The sequence below is a fragment of the Monodelphis domestica genome, chromosome 4, assembly GCF_027887165.1.
Source record: "Monodelphis domestica isolate mMonDom1 chromosome 4, mMonDom1.pri, whole genome shotgun sequence".
Classification (NCBI taxonomy): Eukaryota; Metazoa; Chordata; class Mammalia; order Didelphimorphia; family Didelphidae; genus Monodelphis; species Monodelphis domestica.
Window position 1 is genome coordinate 416,131,684 of NC_077230.1, and position 16,727 is coordinate 416,148,410.

A 16,727-nucleotide genomic window follows, 5' to 3' on the forward strand; every position below is an offset into this window, starting at 1 on the left:
CCAATGTGAAGGAGGTGCCCTGGATAGGGAGGAAGGGAGGAAGGGAGGTTAAGCCCCCATGGATAGAGAACTCCGCCCCCCCCCCGTGCTTCGCTGGCTTTGGGCGGAGAGCTCCAGGGAAGGGTCCGGGGCACTCAATTCCTCTTCATACCTGGAGCAAGCTCCGCCCCTTGGTTCTGGGAAGTCTCTAGCCTCTAGGCCAATACAGACTGGCACTGTTTCCTCGGCTGGTGCCTGGGGCCAGCCATTAGGCCTGGAGGAGGGGACCCTGGGAAAATGGTTGGGGGTGGAGGAAGAATGGTGTGGTTCCTTTACCCCGACCACTAGGGCCAGGTGGAGGGCTGAGGCTCCCAACCTAGGGGGAAGGGCGCCACCTGCTGTCCTGCGGCCACAGCTGCTCCTCAAGACTGCAACTCAAGAACCCTCCCTCCCGCCTTCACCCTCTAAACCCCCTTCCAGCCGGCCGCTTTGACCTGCTAACAGGGCGTTGGTCCCTGCCACGTTCTTCAGGCACAGCGAGGCACGAGGAACACTGTGGATCTGGACCCACAGCTCCCAGCCTGAGAGCCTGCGGGGGCAGAGAAACGCTACCACCAGCGGCGATCCACCAATCAAGAAACGTTTCTTAAAGACCTACTACGTGCCACAGACTGTGCCAAGCACTGCCCTATCCCGCTCGTCTCCCGTCTTGGCCAGCACCCCCTGACACTAAACAGCCATCCCCAGAGCACATAAACATGGCCCCTGTCCCAGTCCAGACCCTCCCGGGCCCTGGAGGGAATCGCAGGTCCTAGAACTGAAGGGGACCCTAGAAGACGCCAGAGACGCCCCAGAGAGGGGGATTGGGACCCCGAGCCACACCATTAGGGATTCTACCCCCCAAGGCTAGGGGAATGACTCGGTAGTCCTAGGCCCCAAGGAGCCGGGGTGAGTTGGGAAAGGAGAGCAGGGAGAGGGGAGGCAGAATGGGGGAGGAAGGAGCTCTAGCTCGAAGCTGTCCCCCGCCCCTCCGGGACTGATTTCTCTTCAGGGATTTAATGGAGGAGAGTCGGGACCCCCTTGTCCTTTGGGGACCCCGCTTGCCCCCCATCTTCACAGGGAAAGGTAGGGCGCCCTGCATCCCTCCAAAGAACCCTCTGGGGCATCTTTCTCTGGATTTCTCTCCCTGGAGCAGTCGGTGACAGCAGAGGTAACTCGGGGAGAATATATTATCCCACTAAGTGATTCTGTCTCCCTATTAATCCAGGGCTGGATCGATGGAGGGGGGGAGGGGAGCTGGTGGATGTCTTCCTGGAATGGACCCCGGGCAGCTGGGCGGACGCTTTTTGCTTAGAAAAGCCTGGGGCTCCAAGCTGGGGTTTCTCTCCCCAAGCAGGATTTCTCCCACGCTGAGAAAAGGAAGCACCCAGAAGCCCGAGGTCTATGTAGGGCCCCCAGGCTGTCAGGGTCTCTAAGGCAGACCCATCTAGGTAGGGGGAAGAAATCGCCCCTAGCCTAGCCGGAAGAGTCCCCGAGGGGCTTCTTGCCTATTCCTTGAAGGGCTACTTCCGGAAATATTCATTGCCTTCCACCTCCATCCCCTTGGGGTCTGGGAAGTGGGAGAGCTTGGGCCCAAGGGCATGATGGGATCTGGTGGGGTGCTGATGATGGCTCCTGCCCCGACTCTGGGTAGACCTGGGGAGGAGAGGGAAGCTTCCGCTGCGCTGGGGTTCCAGGCGTTCTAGTCAAAGTTAAAGAAACTGGGGACCAGATCAGCCCCCCTCCTTGGGGGCTGGGGGGAGCAGAGCCCCCAGCCAAAGCCCGGTTTCCCTGCACTGCTGTGAATCTTCTCCGATCTCTGCCTCGGGTCCTTCCAGATGCTGACTCAGGAGCTGGCTCCCCTCTGCACACACGAACACGCATTCCCTCTTCCCCCCTCCTCAACTCATTTGGGAAATTGGTTTGAAAGCAAGAGTGGGATGGAGGAGACGAGCAGGCGGGTGGGCAGGGGAAGGAAGGTCCTCAGCAGGGTCTGGGGAGCCCTTTCTCCCTCCTGGAAGGAAAGCAGACCCAGGTGTGTCTCCTCAGCCCCAAGGACCCGAGCTTCAGTTTGGGGCCCAAAAGTCATCCCTTTCTGGGGCCCCACATGCCTTGTTCCCTCCCTCACCCCCAGCCCAGGAGCTCCCCTGCAGCCTGGCACCAGCTTCTGGCCACTCACACCGCCTCCTAATTAACTGGAGAGGTTTGAACCTCAGCCAAGAGCTGACCGTGCAGATGGGGGTAGGGGAGTGCCAGGTAGACGAAGAGATCCAGCTGCGCCTGCCTGGGGGGCGGGGGATTGGGGGGGGGGACGCACAGCTTCTCTCTGCTCCTCCCCTGTCTCCCCTGCAAACATCTGGGCCATGATTCCCCTTCCCGGTGCAGATGGGGATAATTCTGCCTCCATTCATGCAGATCTCCCCTGTCAAGAGCCCCGAAGAGGAAGTAGAGATGGTCCCCCGCCCCAGCCTCAGGTTTTAAGGCCAGAAATGTCCTGCTGGGGGGCTCTGGGGAGAGGGGAGCCCCAGGCTACCCCAGACAGGGCCCTGGCTGTCTCCACTGCCATTTTAGAGCTGACCGGAAGTAGGAGACAGCCCCCTACACCCTCACACCTGTCCTGGCTTATCAAGGACAGTCAAGCCCCAAGCAAAAGCCTGAGAGCCAGTGTGACCTTGGGGGTGGGAGGGGGAGCAGCAAAGCCTGGACTTTTACCAGTGGGGAGGGGCAGAGGACAATGAGCTTCCCAGGAGCCCCAACATGGAGCCATGAGCTGTGGGAGTGGGAGCAGAGTCAGGAAAGCTTTGCAAGCCAGCTCAGCCTCCCTGAGACCTGCTGGTCCAGAGACAGGAGCTTGAGCAGAGCTTGATGGTGGCCTGAAGGCTGTGGCTAGCCAGTGGGCAGTGCAGCTAAAACCTGGGACCTCAAAAACAGGCCACCAGAGCAGCTAGTGGTTCAGAGTCAGGCCTAGAGATGGGAGGTCCTGGGTTCAAATCTGCCCTCAGACACTTTCTAGCTAGGTGACCCTGGGCAAGTCACTTAAGCTCCATTGTCTGGCCTTAAGGCTCTTCTGCCTTGAAACCAATACTTAGTATTGATTCAAAGATAGAAGGTTTAAAATAAATAAATAAGGAGCCCCCAACCTCATCATCCCCTCACAACAGTCTCTTCCCTGGCCCAAGGTTGGAACACATTTCTCCTCCTTGTTGCAGGAGCCCAAAGGGCTCCCCAGAGGGGGAGAATGAGGTCATTCTGCACTCTGCAATCCAACTAGCATTTCTTAATAAGTATGAGACCCCTTTCTGTGTGTTCTACCTACCCAAACCATCTCCCACATCCATCCCTTCCCATCTAGTCCCATGGTGCCCTCTTAGAGCCCTTGGTGCCACTGACAGCAGGATAACAGCCGTCTCCTATGCCCTTCCTGCTCAAACTGTCCCTCCAACCCACTCTGTTTTTTGTGGGCTTTTAATCCTTCCCTTCTGAATTTTCAGAAGATCTACAAGGGGTAGGACATTAGAGTTAAGTGACTTGCCTAGGGTCACACAACTAGGAAGTATCTGAGGTCCCAGGACCTCCAAATTACAAGCCTGGCTCTCTCCACTGTGCTACCTAACTGCCCCTCCCTCTTTGGTCAACTCAAAAACCCAAGGGAGAGAGATGCCCTGCTGGCAGAGATGACGACCAGCAGGCATTGCCCCATGCAGACAGTCCTTCCACAAGTCAGAGAGAAGATGCCCTGAGAACAGAGTTTGGGGGACCCCCTGTTCCTCCAGGGCCGCAGGCTCTCACAGCAATGGATCAGTAATGCTGGTGAGGAGCTGAGCCAGTCTGACTCTGGAAAGGCGCCTTCCCTGGGGATCTCTGTGTTTTCTGCAGCCCTGGGACACAGGGGCTCACTGTTCCCCAGGCCCCTCCACAGAGAAGAATGCTTCCCCCCTACTCCCTAGAACCACTCTAGATGGGCCCAAGCTGAGCTGGCCCGTTCCAGGCAAAGGAAATGAGGGGGTTCTTGTCCTTCCTTTTCAAGAAGACCTCGAGTGATGTCTTGACTTCTCAGGAACTGGATTTCCATGAGGCATTTGGGCAAAGTCATCATCAGCCTCCCTCCCTTCCAGGGTCATCCAAGACCAGCAGTTCTAGCCATGGGGGTCTGATGAAGGGGCAGAGAGAAAAGGAATCCCCTGGACAGTTGGGGGGCAGGTCCCTAAGTCCTGAGAGCAGATGGGAACAGGAAGGGATGGGGTCAGAATTTCAGACATTCAGAGGGGCTGCATGTGGCTGTTTTCATATTGCCTCCCCCTTTATACTGTGAACTGCTCCAGAGCAGGAACGGTCTTCTGCCTCCTTTGTTCCCTAGTGCTTAGCCCAATGCCCAGAACACAAGGAGTTTAATGAATGTTATTGGGTGACAACTAGGGGGCTCAGTGAATAGAGAGCCAGGCCTAGAGATGAGAGGTCTTGGGTTCAAATGTGATCTCAGATACTTACTAGTTGTGTGACCCTGAGTGAGTCACTTAACCCTGTTTGCCTCGGTTTCCTCATCTGTCAATTGAGCTGGAGAAAGAAATGGCAAAGCAGTCTAGTATCTCTACCAATAATCCCCAAATGGACTTTTCTACTAGCAGCAATGCAAGATCCAGGACAATTCTGAGAGACTTATGAGAAAGAACACTCCACATCCAGAGAAAGAACTGTGGGAGCGGAAACACAGAAGGAAAACAACTGCTTGATCACATGGGTCGATGGGGATAAGATGGGGGATGGAGACTCTAAATGATCACTCAGGTGCAAATATCAATTATATGGAAATAGATCTTGATCAATGACACACGTAAAACCCAGTAGAATTGCTCATCAGCTGAGGGAGAGGGGAGGGAAAGAACATGGCTCTTGTAACCATGAAAAAATATTCTAAATTAATTAAATAAAATTTCCAAAAAAGAAAGAAAAGAGACCCCAAATGGAGTCATGAAGGGTCAGGCGTGACTAAAAAAATGACTGAATCTGAATGACAAAATTTTTTTTACTCAATTTTTTTTTAATTCACAGACCCCTGGTTATGAACTGCTCTTTGGGGCAGAAAGGAGAAGGAACTCTGCTCTGAAGAATCCCACTTCGGTGCATCTAGTCATCTTCTCTCTCCTGGTTCCAATACTACTGAACCAGCTTTCCACTCTTCATTACCTTTGAAATGTGCCAAAGACACCTCAAACTCACTGGGTCAACCAGAATTTATTAAGCACCTTCTGAATGCAGCAGGTACTGTGCTAACCACTGGGGATCCAAAAAGAAACCAAAGCAACCCCCAACCTCAGTTCCCAGCCTCAGTCTCCGTTCTTAGTCTAATAGGGAAGGCAATATGAAAAAACTCTGTAGAAGCAAAATATCGACAGGATAAATTGGAAACAGTCTCAGAGGGAAGGCACTAGCTTCAAGGGGGATTATGGAAGACTTTCTTTGGAAGGCAGGGTTGTGGCTGAGGCTTGAAGGATGCCAAGAGACACAGATGAAGATAGAGAGAGTTCCAGGCTTGGGGGGATGACCATTGAAAACCCTGGGAGTCTGGAGATGGGGAATTGAGTCCAAGGCACCACAAGGAGGCCAATGTCACTAGGGGAGTGTATGTGTGTGAGAGATAGAGACAGAGGAAGAGACAGACAGGGAGATAGAGAGACAGAGACACAGAGAGACAGAGGAAGAGACAGACAGGGAGATAGAGAGACAGATACAGAGAGACAGAGACACAGAGAGAGACAGAAGAAGAGACAGACAGGGAGATAGAGAGACAGAGAGATGGAGAATCAGAGAGAGACAGGGGAAGAGACAGACAGGGAGACAGAGAGACAGATACAGAGAGACAGAGACACAGAGAGAGACAGAGGAAGAGACAGACAGGGAGATAGAGAGACGGAGAATCAGAGAGAGACAGGGGAAGAGACAGACGGGGAGACAGAGAGACAGAGACAGAGAGACAGAGACAGAGAGAGACAGAGGAAGAGACAGACAGGGAGATAAAGAGACAGATATAGAGACACAGAGAGAGACAGAAACAGAGAGACAGAGACACAGAGAGAGACAGAGGAAGAGACAGACAGGGAGATAGAGAGACAGAGACAGAGAGACAGAGACAGAGAGAGACAGAGGAAGAGACAGACAGGGAGATAGAGAGACAGATATAGAGACACAGAGAGAGACAGAGACACAGAGAGAGACAGAGGAAGAGACAGACAGGGAGACAGAGAGACAGATACAGAGAGACAGAGACACAGAGAGAGACAGGGGAAGAGACAGACAGGGAGATAGAGAGACAGAGATACAGAGAGACAGACAGAGAGGGAGACAGAAACAGAGAGACAGAGACAGAGAGAAACAGAGGAAGAGACAGACAGGGAGATAGAGAGACAGATACAGAGAGACAGAGACACAGAGAGAGACAGACAGGGAGACAGAGAGACAGATACAGAGAGACAGAGACACAGAGACAGAGGAAGAGACAGACAGGGAGACAGAGAGACAGATACAGAGACACAGAGAGAGACAGGGGAAGAGACAGACAGGGAGATAGAGAGACAGATACAAAGAGACAGAGACACAGAGAGAGACAGAGGAAGAGACAGACAGGGAGATAGAGAGACAGAGACACTGAGAGAGACAGAGGAAGAGACAGACAGGGAGATAGAGAGACAGAGATACAGAGAGGGAGAGAGACAGAAACAGAGAGACAGTCAGATACCAAGACAGAGAGATGCAGAGAGATGGTGAGATAGAGAGAGACACTGAGAGAGAGGAGAGCGAGAATCAGAGTCAGAGTCTGTCAGTGCCAGACCTACACTTTTAGGAAGCAATTTGTTCACTGAATCTCAGGGGATGGATTGGAGTCTAGAATAGAATTCCTGGGTTTTCCCCTTAGACCTGGCCCTCCTCCAAACTTCTCTTTTTGCTTCAGATCTCACCCCTATCCTAGTCATCCAGGTTCACCAACTTGGAGTCACCTGTGACTCATCTTCCCCTCATGACACCTCCTCCATCAAAGCATTTGCTTTGTCAATCCTTTGCCCACAACATCTGTCCTGTCTGTGGCCTCCTCTCTTCATTCAGGACTACCAACCTAATTCAGGCCTTTATCCATCTCCCTGCCTCGAGTCTTTTCCAGTCTGATCCACCCTCCGGGCAACTGCCAAAGTGTCCGTGTCTGTGATCAAGCACAGGTCTCCGTCACTCCCTTCTTCAAAAATTCACGATGACTCCCTATTGGTTTAGTATCTACTACAAAAGCCTTTTCAATATCTACCAGCCTTCCTCTGTCTCCATCTCTTCTGGCCCAAGGCATCTCCCACCTCCCACTTCCGGCCCAGGCTCCCAACAGGGGTGTGGAGAACCTCCAGTGCAAATAAGAACAAGCCTCCCTTCCACTTCAGGTCTCCCCTCTCCAGCTGCATCTGCTCTTTGAGGGGAGAGGAGTGGTGCCCTCCACTCACTGAGGAATGTTCTCCCTCCTGGTCGTACCCTTCCGAACCTGGGACTCTGAATGCCTGGAGAGCACTGCCTAAACTCCCTTCCTCTCCCCCTACCACCCAATTCCTCATTCCCATCCCCCTGGACCCTCCCAACCCCAAGGTTTATCCTAGCCCCACCTATCCCTTCCATTGGACCCTCTGGAGTGCCTGTTCCATAGACAACAAAGTTCCCTTCATCCTAATCTACTCTCCCACTCCTCTGAAACCTGGCTTCCCTCTGGTGACAAAGTGGCTCTAAGTACCCTTCCTGGTACCTGCTCTACCTCCCGTCACTCTCCTCAGATCACAGGTCAAAGTGGGAGAGCTGGAAGTAGTTGTTCACTGTGTAATGGGGAAAGACAATATGAAAACAATTATGTATAAACAAGATGGCAGGAGACTTGGGAGCAGTTTGGTCATCATTGCCACCCCCAGGCTCTCCCCCATCTCCATCACTCAGTAACCTCTTCTTGTTTGCTATTAACCTCTATCATCCAATCAAAATCCAAGACCTCTTCTCCCCCCACTTCCTTCCTCAATGAACTGAATATCTCATTTTTCTTCTCCCTAACTCTTGCCTCAATTTCAAAGGATTTCATCATAATATTGCCTCACCTAACACCCTAACAACTCATTTCCTCAATCTAATCTCCCCCTGTGAGCTACTGTAACTCCTCTACCCCACTTCAGCCACAACCAAAGATGCTCCTACCCTGGATCTTGCCATCACCCACAAATGTACTATTTCCATGTTTAAGAATTCAGAAATCTCAGACACTTCCCAGCTGTGTGACCCTGGGCAAGTCACTTAACCCCCATTGCCTAGCCCTTAGAACCAATACACAGTATTGATTCCAACTCGGAAGGTAAGAGTTTTAAAAAAGAGATGAAAACATCTTGACAACCACTTCAATTCTACACTGGCCTCCTCTCTTGAATCTCTAGCCCCCTTATCATATAATCAATTACATTGAGCGAAATTTCAGCTTTGGATCACTCACCATTTATTGCCTCTACTCCTATACATATGCTGCTGAATGAAATTGAAGGAAATCATTCAACCATTCTGACTGGGCTCAATACAAATCTGTTACAAAATCTCAACTGGGCTCTCACTGCCACTGGGCAATCCTAATATATCTCCCTTACCAACTCACTCTCCCACTCTCCACAGTGATTCTTTTTTTTTTCCTTAAAAGCCCTTACATTCTGTCTTAAACTGTTACCATAGGAAATAAGATTTAGGACATAAGAGTGATTGACAGGGCATGGGATTAGATTTTCCCTGGAGCTGGTGGAATAGAATCCCAGAGAAAGAGTTAAGCAGCAAACACAATCTCTGTGGACCTGGATGAAGGAGGAGGTTTGAGAAACCATCATTCAAAGTATAAACCTAGGAATATCGTTGGCTGTGGAAAAGAAGGCAGGCTTCATTCTTCTGCTGGACAGATAGACAGATAGAAGAAACTGACCAACCTGATAACAGATCACCTTTGGATATTTCTCTTCGGATTTTTGGACTTTGCCCACCAAAAGACTCTGTTGTAAGATTACTAATCCCTAAAGACTTTGCCTTTAATGTATTTAGGAATAAGATAGATTTAGTCAGATAGCTTATCATTTAGAGAATAAAATAATTAAGATCTCTCCCTCTCCCCTCCTTCCATTTTTTGCCTTCCCATTCCTTGTTTAATAAAATCAAAATACCTTAAAGAAGGAAACCATAAGTAAATTGGGTAAACACAGAATAGTATACATGTCAGACCTTTGGGAGGGGAAAGGCTTTAAAACCAAGCAAGATATAGAAAGAATCACAAAATGTAAAATAAATAATTTTGACTACATCAAACTAAAAAGCTTTTGTACAAACAAAACCAATATAACTAAAATCAGAAGGGAAACAACAAATTGGGAAAAAATCTTCATAGAAACCTCTGACAAAGGTTTAATTACTCATATTTATAATGAGCTAAATCAATTGTACAAAAAATCAAGCCACTCTCCAATTGATAAATGGGCAAGGGAAATGGATAGGCAGTTCTCAGATAAAGAAATCAAAACTATTAACAAGCACATGAAGAAGTGCTCTACATCTCTTATAATCAGAGAGATGCAAATCAAAACAACTCTGAGGTATCACCTCACACCTAGCAGATTGACTAACATGACAGCTATGGAAAGTAATGAATGCTGGAGGGGATGTGGCAAAATAGGGACATTAATTCATTGCTGGTGGAGCTGTGAACTGATCCAACCATTCTGGAGGGCAATTTGGAACTATGCCCAAAGGGCGACAAAAGAATATCTACCCTTTGACCCAGCCATAGCACTGCTGGGTCTGTACCCCAAAGAGATAATGGACACAAAGACTTGTACAAAAATATTCATAGCTGCGCTCTTTGTGGTGGCCCAAAACTGGAAAACGAGGGGATGCCCATCAATTGGGGAATGGCTGAACAAACTGTGGTATATGTTGGTGATGGAATACTATTGTGCTAAAAGGAATAATAAAGTGGAGAAGTTCCATGGAGACTGGAACAACCTCCAGGAAGTGATGCAGAGCGAGAGGAGCAGAACCAGGAGAACATTGTACACAGAGACTAATACACTGTGGTATAATCGAACGTAATGGACTTCTCCATTAGTGGCAGTGTAATGTCCCTGAACAACTTACAGGGATCCAGGAGAAAAAAACACCATTCATAAGCAAAGGATAAACTATGGGAGTGGAAACACCGAGAAAAAGCAACTGCCTGAATACAGAGGTTGAGGGGACATGACAGAGGAGAGACTCTAAATGAACACTCTAATGCAAATACTATCAACAAAGCAATGGGTTCAAATCAAGAAAACATCTAATGCCCAGTGGACTTACGCGTCGGCTATGGGGGGGGGGGGGGAGGAAAAGAAAATGATCTATGTCTTTAACGAATAATGCTTGGAAATGATCAAATAAAATATATTTTTTAAAAAAAATCAAAATACTTATATGTTCCCTCTATGATTCTTCCCCAGCACCCCTTCAATCCTATTATAATATTTCAAAACCCAAGACCTCTCATCTCCAGGCCTGGCTCTCTGTCCACTGAGCCAACTAGGTGCCCCTCTCCACAATGACTCTTTCAAACCTTCTCATCCCTTCTCAAGTTTCCTTTGCTTCCCCCGATTCTCCACTCTCTCAGCTGAGAACCTTGCTTCATATTTTACAGAAAAAAATTAAGACTTGTTCAAGAACATTCATAGCCACACTCTTTGTGGTGGCAAAAAATTGAAAAATGAGGGAATGCGTTAGATTGGGGAATGGCTGAACAAATTGTGGTATCTGTTAGTGATGGAATACTATTGTGCTCAAAGGAATAATGAACTGGAGGAATTCCATGGGAACTGGAAGAACCTCCAGGAATTGATGCACAGTAAAAGGAGAAGAACCAGGAGAACATTGTACACAGAGACCGATACACTGTGGCACAATTGAATGTAATGGACATCTCTACTAGCAGCAATGCAATGACTCAGGACAATTCTGAGGGACTTATGAGAAAGAACACTATCCACATCTAGAGAAAGAACTGTGGGAGTAGAAACACAGAAGAAAAACAACTACTTGATCACATGGGTCGATGGGGATATGACTGGGGATGTAGACTCTAAACAATTATCCTAGTGCAAATATTAACAATATGGAAATAGGTCTTTATCAATGACACATGTAAAACTCAGTAGAATTACACAACAGCTATGGGAGGGGTGTAGGGGGAGGGGAGGGAAAGAACATGAATCTTGTAACCATGGAAAAATATTCTAAATCAACTAATTAAATATAATTTTCAAATTAAAAAAAATTAAGGTAATTCACTGTGTGCTCCCTTTTCTTCCCTCTTCTTCATTTCCTAACAAAGTGCCTTCTGCTTCTCTCTTACTACTTTTCTTTCTCAAATGATAAGGTGGCTTTAATCCTTACCAAGGCTGATCCCCTCAGCTTGTTCAAGTGCACTCCAGTTCCATCCCTTCTCCTCCAACAGATTATCTACTCTGTCATCCCATTCTCTCAATTATTTTTAAGCTCTCTCTCTACTGGCTCATTCCCTCCTACCTACAAACATGGTCAGGTCTCTCCCATCCTGAAAAATCCCTCACCTGGCTCTTCCATCCCTGTTCACTATCATCCTATATCTCTTCTGTCTTTTATGACTAAACTTCACCAAAAGCATATTTCCAGGAAAAAACTCCAGGGCCAGATGGGTTCACAAGTGAAATCTAAAGAACAATTAATTCCAATAAGCTATTGGAAAAGTAGGTGAAGAAGGAATTTTACTAAAGTCCTTTTATTGCACAAATATGGTAGTGATACCTAAACCAGGAAGGGAAAAAACAGAAAAAGAAAACTATAGATCAATCTTCCTAATGAATGTTGATGCAAAAATTGTAAGTGAAATACTAACGAGGAGATTACTACAATAGATTACAAGGATCAAACACTGTGACCAAATTGGCTTTAAGCCAGAAATGCAGGGATGGAATAATATTAGCAAAAGACTATCTACCTAGGTTTTTCCACTGTATCTCCTCTCATCTTCTTCTTAAGCCCTTATTATCTGGCTTCCAATCTTATCATTCCCCTGAATCTTCTCTCTTCAAACTGACTGATGGTCTCTTAGTTCTCGGGATTCTGTCCTGAGCTCTCTTCTCTTCCTCCTCTATGCTGCTTTACTTGTGGATCTCACCATCTCCCACAGATTTAATTGTCATCTCTATGGGGATGATTCTCAAATCAACCTATTCTGCCCAAATTTCTCTGCTGACAAGCCATCTCACTTTCCATCTGCCTTTCAGACATCTTGAACTAGTAGACAATCCAGTGGACATCTTAAACTCAGTGTGTCCAAAACTGACCGCATTCCCTTTCCCCCGAAGTCCTCTCCATCTCTCTCTACCCCCACTTTCCCTATTACTGTAAAGGTCCTCCAGACCCCCAAGCTCAAAACCCAGGAGTCATCTTGGACTCTTCATTCTCTGTCACCTCCCATTTCCAAGTGGTTGCCAAGGCCTTTCAATTGTACCTCTGCAACTTCTCTTAAATATACCCTCTTCTCTCCTCTGATATTGCCCTTTTAATGGAATCTGATGGCTGAGAAGGGACCTGGGTAACCCTTAAGCTTAGAAAAGGAAAATAAGCTTCCTCCCCCACCCCCTCTAGAGGAAAAAAAAACAAATTCTAGAATGCAAGAAGCAGGTTTTCTCCTTTATTGACAGTCATTCTTTACAGCTAGAGCCAGACAAGAAGGCAGGCAGCTTGCCAGGGAAAAGGTCAGGACCCAGGACAGGAATCAAGAGCCAGGGGAGTAGGGAAGGGCTGGACAGTAGGGGAGCAGCAGAGCCTTCCTCTATCCCAGTCCCAGAGTCAGAGAAATCTCTGATCAAAGAGGCAAGAGAATGGCATTCTCTTGGGGCTTCACCCACCCAGGGTCTTTCCTCTCAAACCCCTCCCCGAAGCCGAAGACTCATTTGGATGGTGCACAGGGGGCTGAGGCCATAGTCTCCCAAGTACTCGTTGTCTTCCATGGGCTTCCCATCAAAGCTGAGCCAGAACTGGCTCACGCTGACCCCTTCCTTCTCCTGCAGCATCTTCTTGAGCTGGGCCACCGTCTGGCTCAGCTGGATTCTGTAGGAGTTGATCTGGTTGTTATTCCGCACTAGGATGTCCATGGACTGGTCTTCCTCAACTACTAGAAGCAGAACATCTCCAGCCTTCAGCTTGTGCTGGGAGAGGAGGTTCCAGTTCAGCAAGAGTTCCCCACCTACTGTGGCCAGCTTCTGTGTGAAGGCTGGTACTTTGACCACTGCAGCAATCTTTTTCTTCAGATTTAAGACTGTCATGTTGATTTGTGCATTCACTGTGTACTCCTTCCCAGTTATCATCTTCACCTTCAGAGGCAGACTCTGCAAAAGAAGCCATATGCTGTGACCCTGGGTAAGTCACCTAATCCCCACAGCCTAGCCCTTACTGCTCTCTGCCTTAGAAACACTATGTAGTATTGATTCTAAGATGGAAGATAAGGGATTAAAGAGAGGGGGTGAGGGAGGGAGCAAGGGAGAGGAGGAAGTGAGAGGGGGAAAAAAGAGAGGAGATAAGGAGAAAAGGAGAAAAGAGAGAGATAGTGGAAGAGGGGTGAGAGGAGACAGAGAAGAGAGAAAGGAGAGAGAGAGAAAAAGAGAAAAGAGGAGAGACAGAGGGAGGGTGGTGATAGGGGAGAGGAAGGAGAGAGAGAAAAGGGGAAAAAAGAGGGAGGGGAGAGGGAGAAAGAGAGAGAGGAAGGAGAGAGAGAGAAAAAGAGGAGGGGTGAAAGGGAGAGAAAGAGAGAAAGGAGAGAGAGGAAAGGAGAAAAGAGGAGAGAGACAGAGGGAGAGTGGTGAGAGGGGGAGAAAGAGAGGAGAGAGGAAGGAGAGAGAGAAATGAAGAGAGAAAGGGGGGAAAGAGGAAGGGGTGAAAGAGAAAGAGAAGAGAGAAAGGAGAGAGAGAAAAAAGGAGAAAAGAGGAGAGAAACAGAGGGAGAGAGGGTGAGAGGGAAAAAAGAAGAGAGAAAGGGGAAAATGAGGAGAGTAGAAAAGAGAGGGGGCAAAGGGGGGAGAAAGGGAGAGATAAGAGAAGGGGAGAGAGGAAGAAGAGAGGAAAGACAGACAAGAGAGAAGAAAAAAGGAGAAGAAATAGGGGAGAGAGGAGAAGATAGAGGAAAAAGTGAGAAGGGGTAGAAAGAGGAGAGAGGAGAGAGGAGAGGGAGACAAAGAAAAGAAAGGAAAGAGAAGAGCTAAAAGAGAGGGAAAGAAAGAGGAGAGAGGGAACGAGAGAAGAGAGAGGGAAAGAGAAAAGGAGAAAGAGAAAGAGATGATCTCAGTGGCTGTCCATATACTTCTCAGGCAGCAGGTGCAATAGGAAAATGGAGTCGGAAATCTTGAGTTCTAGCTCCACCCTTACAACTTAGAACCTTTGTGACTTTATACAAGTAACAGCTTCTCTGGATCTGACTTTCCTCCACTGTAATCAAAAGTGATTGAAATCAATAACTTCTGAAGTGACTTCCAGCTAGAGATCTAAATAGAAGCCTCTCCAGTGCCTGCCTGCCTGCCTGCCTGCCTGCCTGCCTGCCTGCCTGCCTGCCTGCCTGCCTGCCTTCCTAACACTTACCTTCTGTCTTGGAATCAATACTGTGTGTTGATTCCAAGGCAGAAGAGTGGTAAGGGCTAGGCAATGGGGGTTAAGTGACTTGCCCAGGATCACACAGCTGGGAAGTGTCTGAGGTCAAATTTGAACCCAGGACCTTCCGTCTCTAGGTCTGGCTATCCATCCACTGAGCTACCTACCCAGCTGCCTTTCTCATGAATCCTAGATTTCAATCTGGAAGTGATGCCATGAGTCATCATTTTCCAGATGAAGAAACTGAAGCTCTTGCCCAAGGTCCGGCAGACCCTCAGGATCTTCCACCAGTGAGGGAGTCACATCCTCTAGATCAAGCATTCTTATTCCCATTTTATGGTGGTGAAAGCTAAAGCCAGGGAAGGAGGTGGCAGATACTCCTGGACTCAGCTGTCCTTCAGCCCATTTTGACTCCCTGTTGTTCCCCGTCAAAAGGAAAGGAAGGGGGGGGGGGGGGGGGGCGGAGCTTATCCAGAAAGGAATGCAATACAAGAGAAAGGAAACCACAAAAGACTGACTCTTTAAAGTGGAAAAAAAAGGAAACTGAGGCCCACAGGGAAGAAATGACCTGGGACTGCCACCTTACCATGGCTGCAAGTCTCGGTGAGGCAAGGCAAGGCAAGTGTTCCCGGGCTGCTCCTCTCTTTCTCCCTGCCGGCTCACCTGTACCAAGAACCGGCCCCTTTATAACAGCTGGGCACACGATGGGCGGAGTCAGAGACCTCAAAGCTGGAAACTGAAACTCTTCCTTCTAGGCACACAAGTTCGGTTTCACTTTCCCTTCCGAGCTGTCAGCCACCTGGCCGCGAAAACAAAACTCAGGGGCCCAATTAGGAATCCCTCCAGGGCTCCTGCGTCAGACCTCCTGGAACCTCCTCTGGGCTCCCGGCAGGGCTGCAGCTAGCCTCGGGGCCCTCGAACCGCCCACGCACCCACCCCGAAACCCGGAAGGTCGCCTTTGGCACTGCAGTCCCCCGCGACTCTCATCCTGTCTGCGGCGCCTGGCTGCACACTGGAAAGAGCTGGGTTCCAGTGCTGCCTTGCTTAAGACACTCCGCTGACCTTGGCCTCAGTCTCCTCATCTGTAAAATGTTCCTTCCTGCTCCAAATCTATGATGAATGAATGAATGGAATAAATTAAAAAAACACTTATTAAGCACTATCTATAGGGCAGCTGGGTGGCTCGGTGGATTGAGATCTGTGTCTAGACAGGAGGTCCTGGGTTCAAATTTGACCCCAGACGCTACCTAGCTGTGTGACACTGGACAAATTGCTTTATCAAGTGGGTTTTTGGGGAGCCCCGCATTTGCCCGGTCCCATGAGAACTCACCCCAAGGGAAGCCCCAGGCTTCCTCATTTGAGACTGAACAATAGACCTAAAAGCGCTGGTAGACCGAGTCAAATGTTAAGTACCCTGTTAGTCTGGGAAGTTTGCCCCATTTGTAGCAGAGCTCCTTCCCAAGAAGACCAGCACCTGGGCAGGAACCATTATCCTTTTAGCAGCCATTGGAGCAGGCCACTAGTGCCCAGATACCCCAGCCCCTGACTCCAGCCTCTTTCCCAAGCCTGTTTGCCAGCTGTCAGATGTCCTGGGTTCCCCAAAGGGTATAAAGCATCCTGGTCCCGGTCCTAGTGTTCTTTGGAGAATCTTCTAGCCTGTGGATCCTCCCAAGAGATCCAGGCCCCAGAGCCCCAGGATTGTGACTCTGTACATTTGGGGGCTTGGCTCTGTGATAGCAGTCGATTGTATTGGACCTGTCTCCTTCCTGCCTAAAGACGTGGTTTTATCTGACTACTTCAGTAGTTCTGTGTTTTTCCAATTTGACACCCCATTCTACAGACGAGGAAACTGAGGCTGGCCCTGGGTCACACTCCTAGGAAGTATATGAAGCTGGATTTTTAACTCGGGACTTTCGGACTCCAGGACCAAAACTCTAGTCATTTCCTAGTTGAGATACAACTTGTGAGACCTCAGGCAAGTCATTTTCTTCTCTGTTCCTCAGTTTCTTACATCTTCTTTT

General features: G+C 48.7%; 1 protein-coding gene across 2 annotated transcripts; it reads right to left on the reverse strand.

Moving 5' to 3' along the window:
• Window positions 1–12,735: 12,735 nt before the first annotated feature.
• ISG15 (ISG15 ubiquitin like modifier) lies at window positions 12,736–15,584 on the reverse strand. Of its 2 annotated transcripts, none has more exons than XM_056825918.1 (2): window positions 15,293–15,584; window positions 12,736–13,454 (listed from the first exon to the last, which is right to left on the reverse strand). In XM_056825918.1, the coding sequence occupies exons 1-2, from the start codon at window positions 15,293–15,295 to the stop codon at window positions 12,990–12,992; spliced, it is 468 nt and encodes a 155-aa protein (XP_056681896.1). In that variant the 5' UTR covers window positions 15,296–15,584; the 3' UTR covers window positions 12,736–12,989. The 2 variants fall into 2 exon arrangements, with proteins under 2 accessions (XP_056681896.1, XP_001372717.4); XM_001372680.4 differs by lacking the exon at window positions 15,293–15,584 and adding an exon at window positions 14,874–15,051.
• Between the last annotated feature and the right edge of the window lie 1,143 nt (window positions 15,585–16,727).

What these genes read in the sequence shown, in the direction of transcription:
- ISG15 (XM_001372680.4), bottom strand. Translation starts at nt 14,933, where the DNA reads ATGATGACTCATGGCATCACTTCCAGATTGAAATCTAGGATTCATGAG. An exon ending in TTCATGAGAAAGGCAGCTGG is followed by an intron (nt 13,455 to 14,873) that starts GTAGGTAGCTCA and finishes CTTCTTTTGCAG; the next exon opens with AGTCTGCCTCTGAAGGTGAA.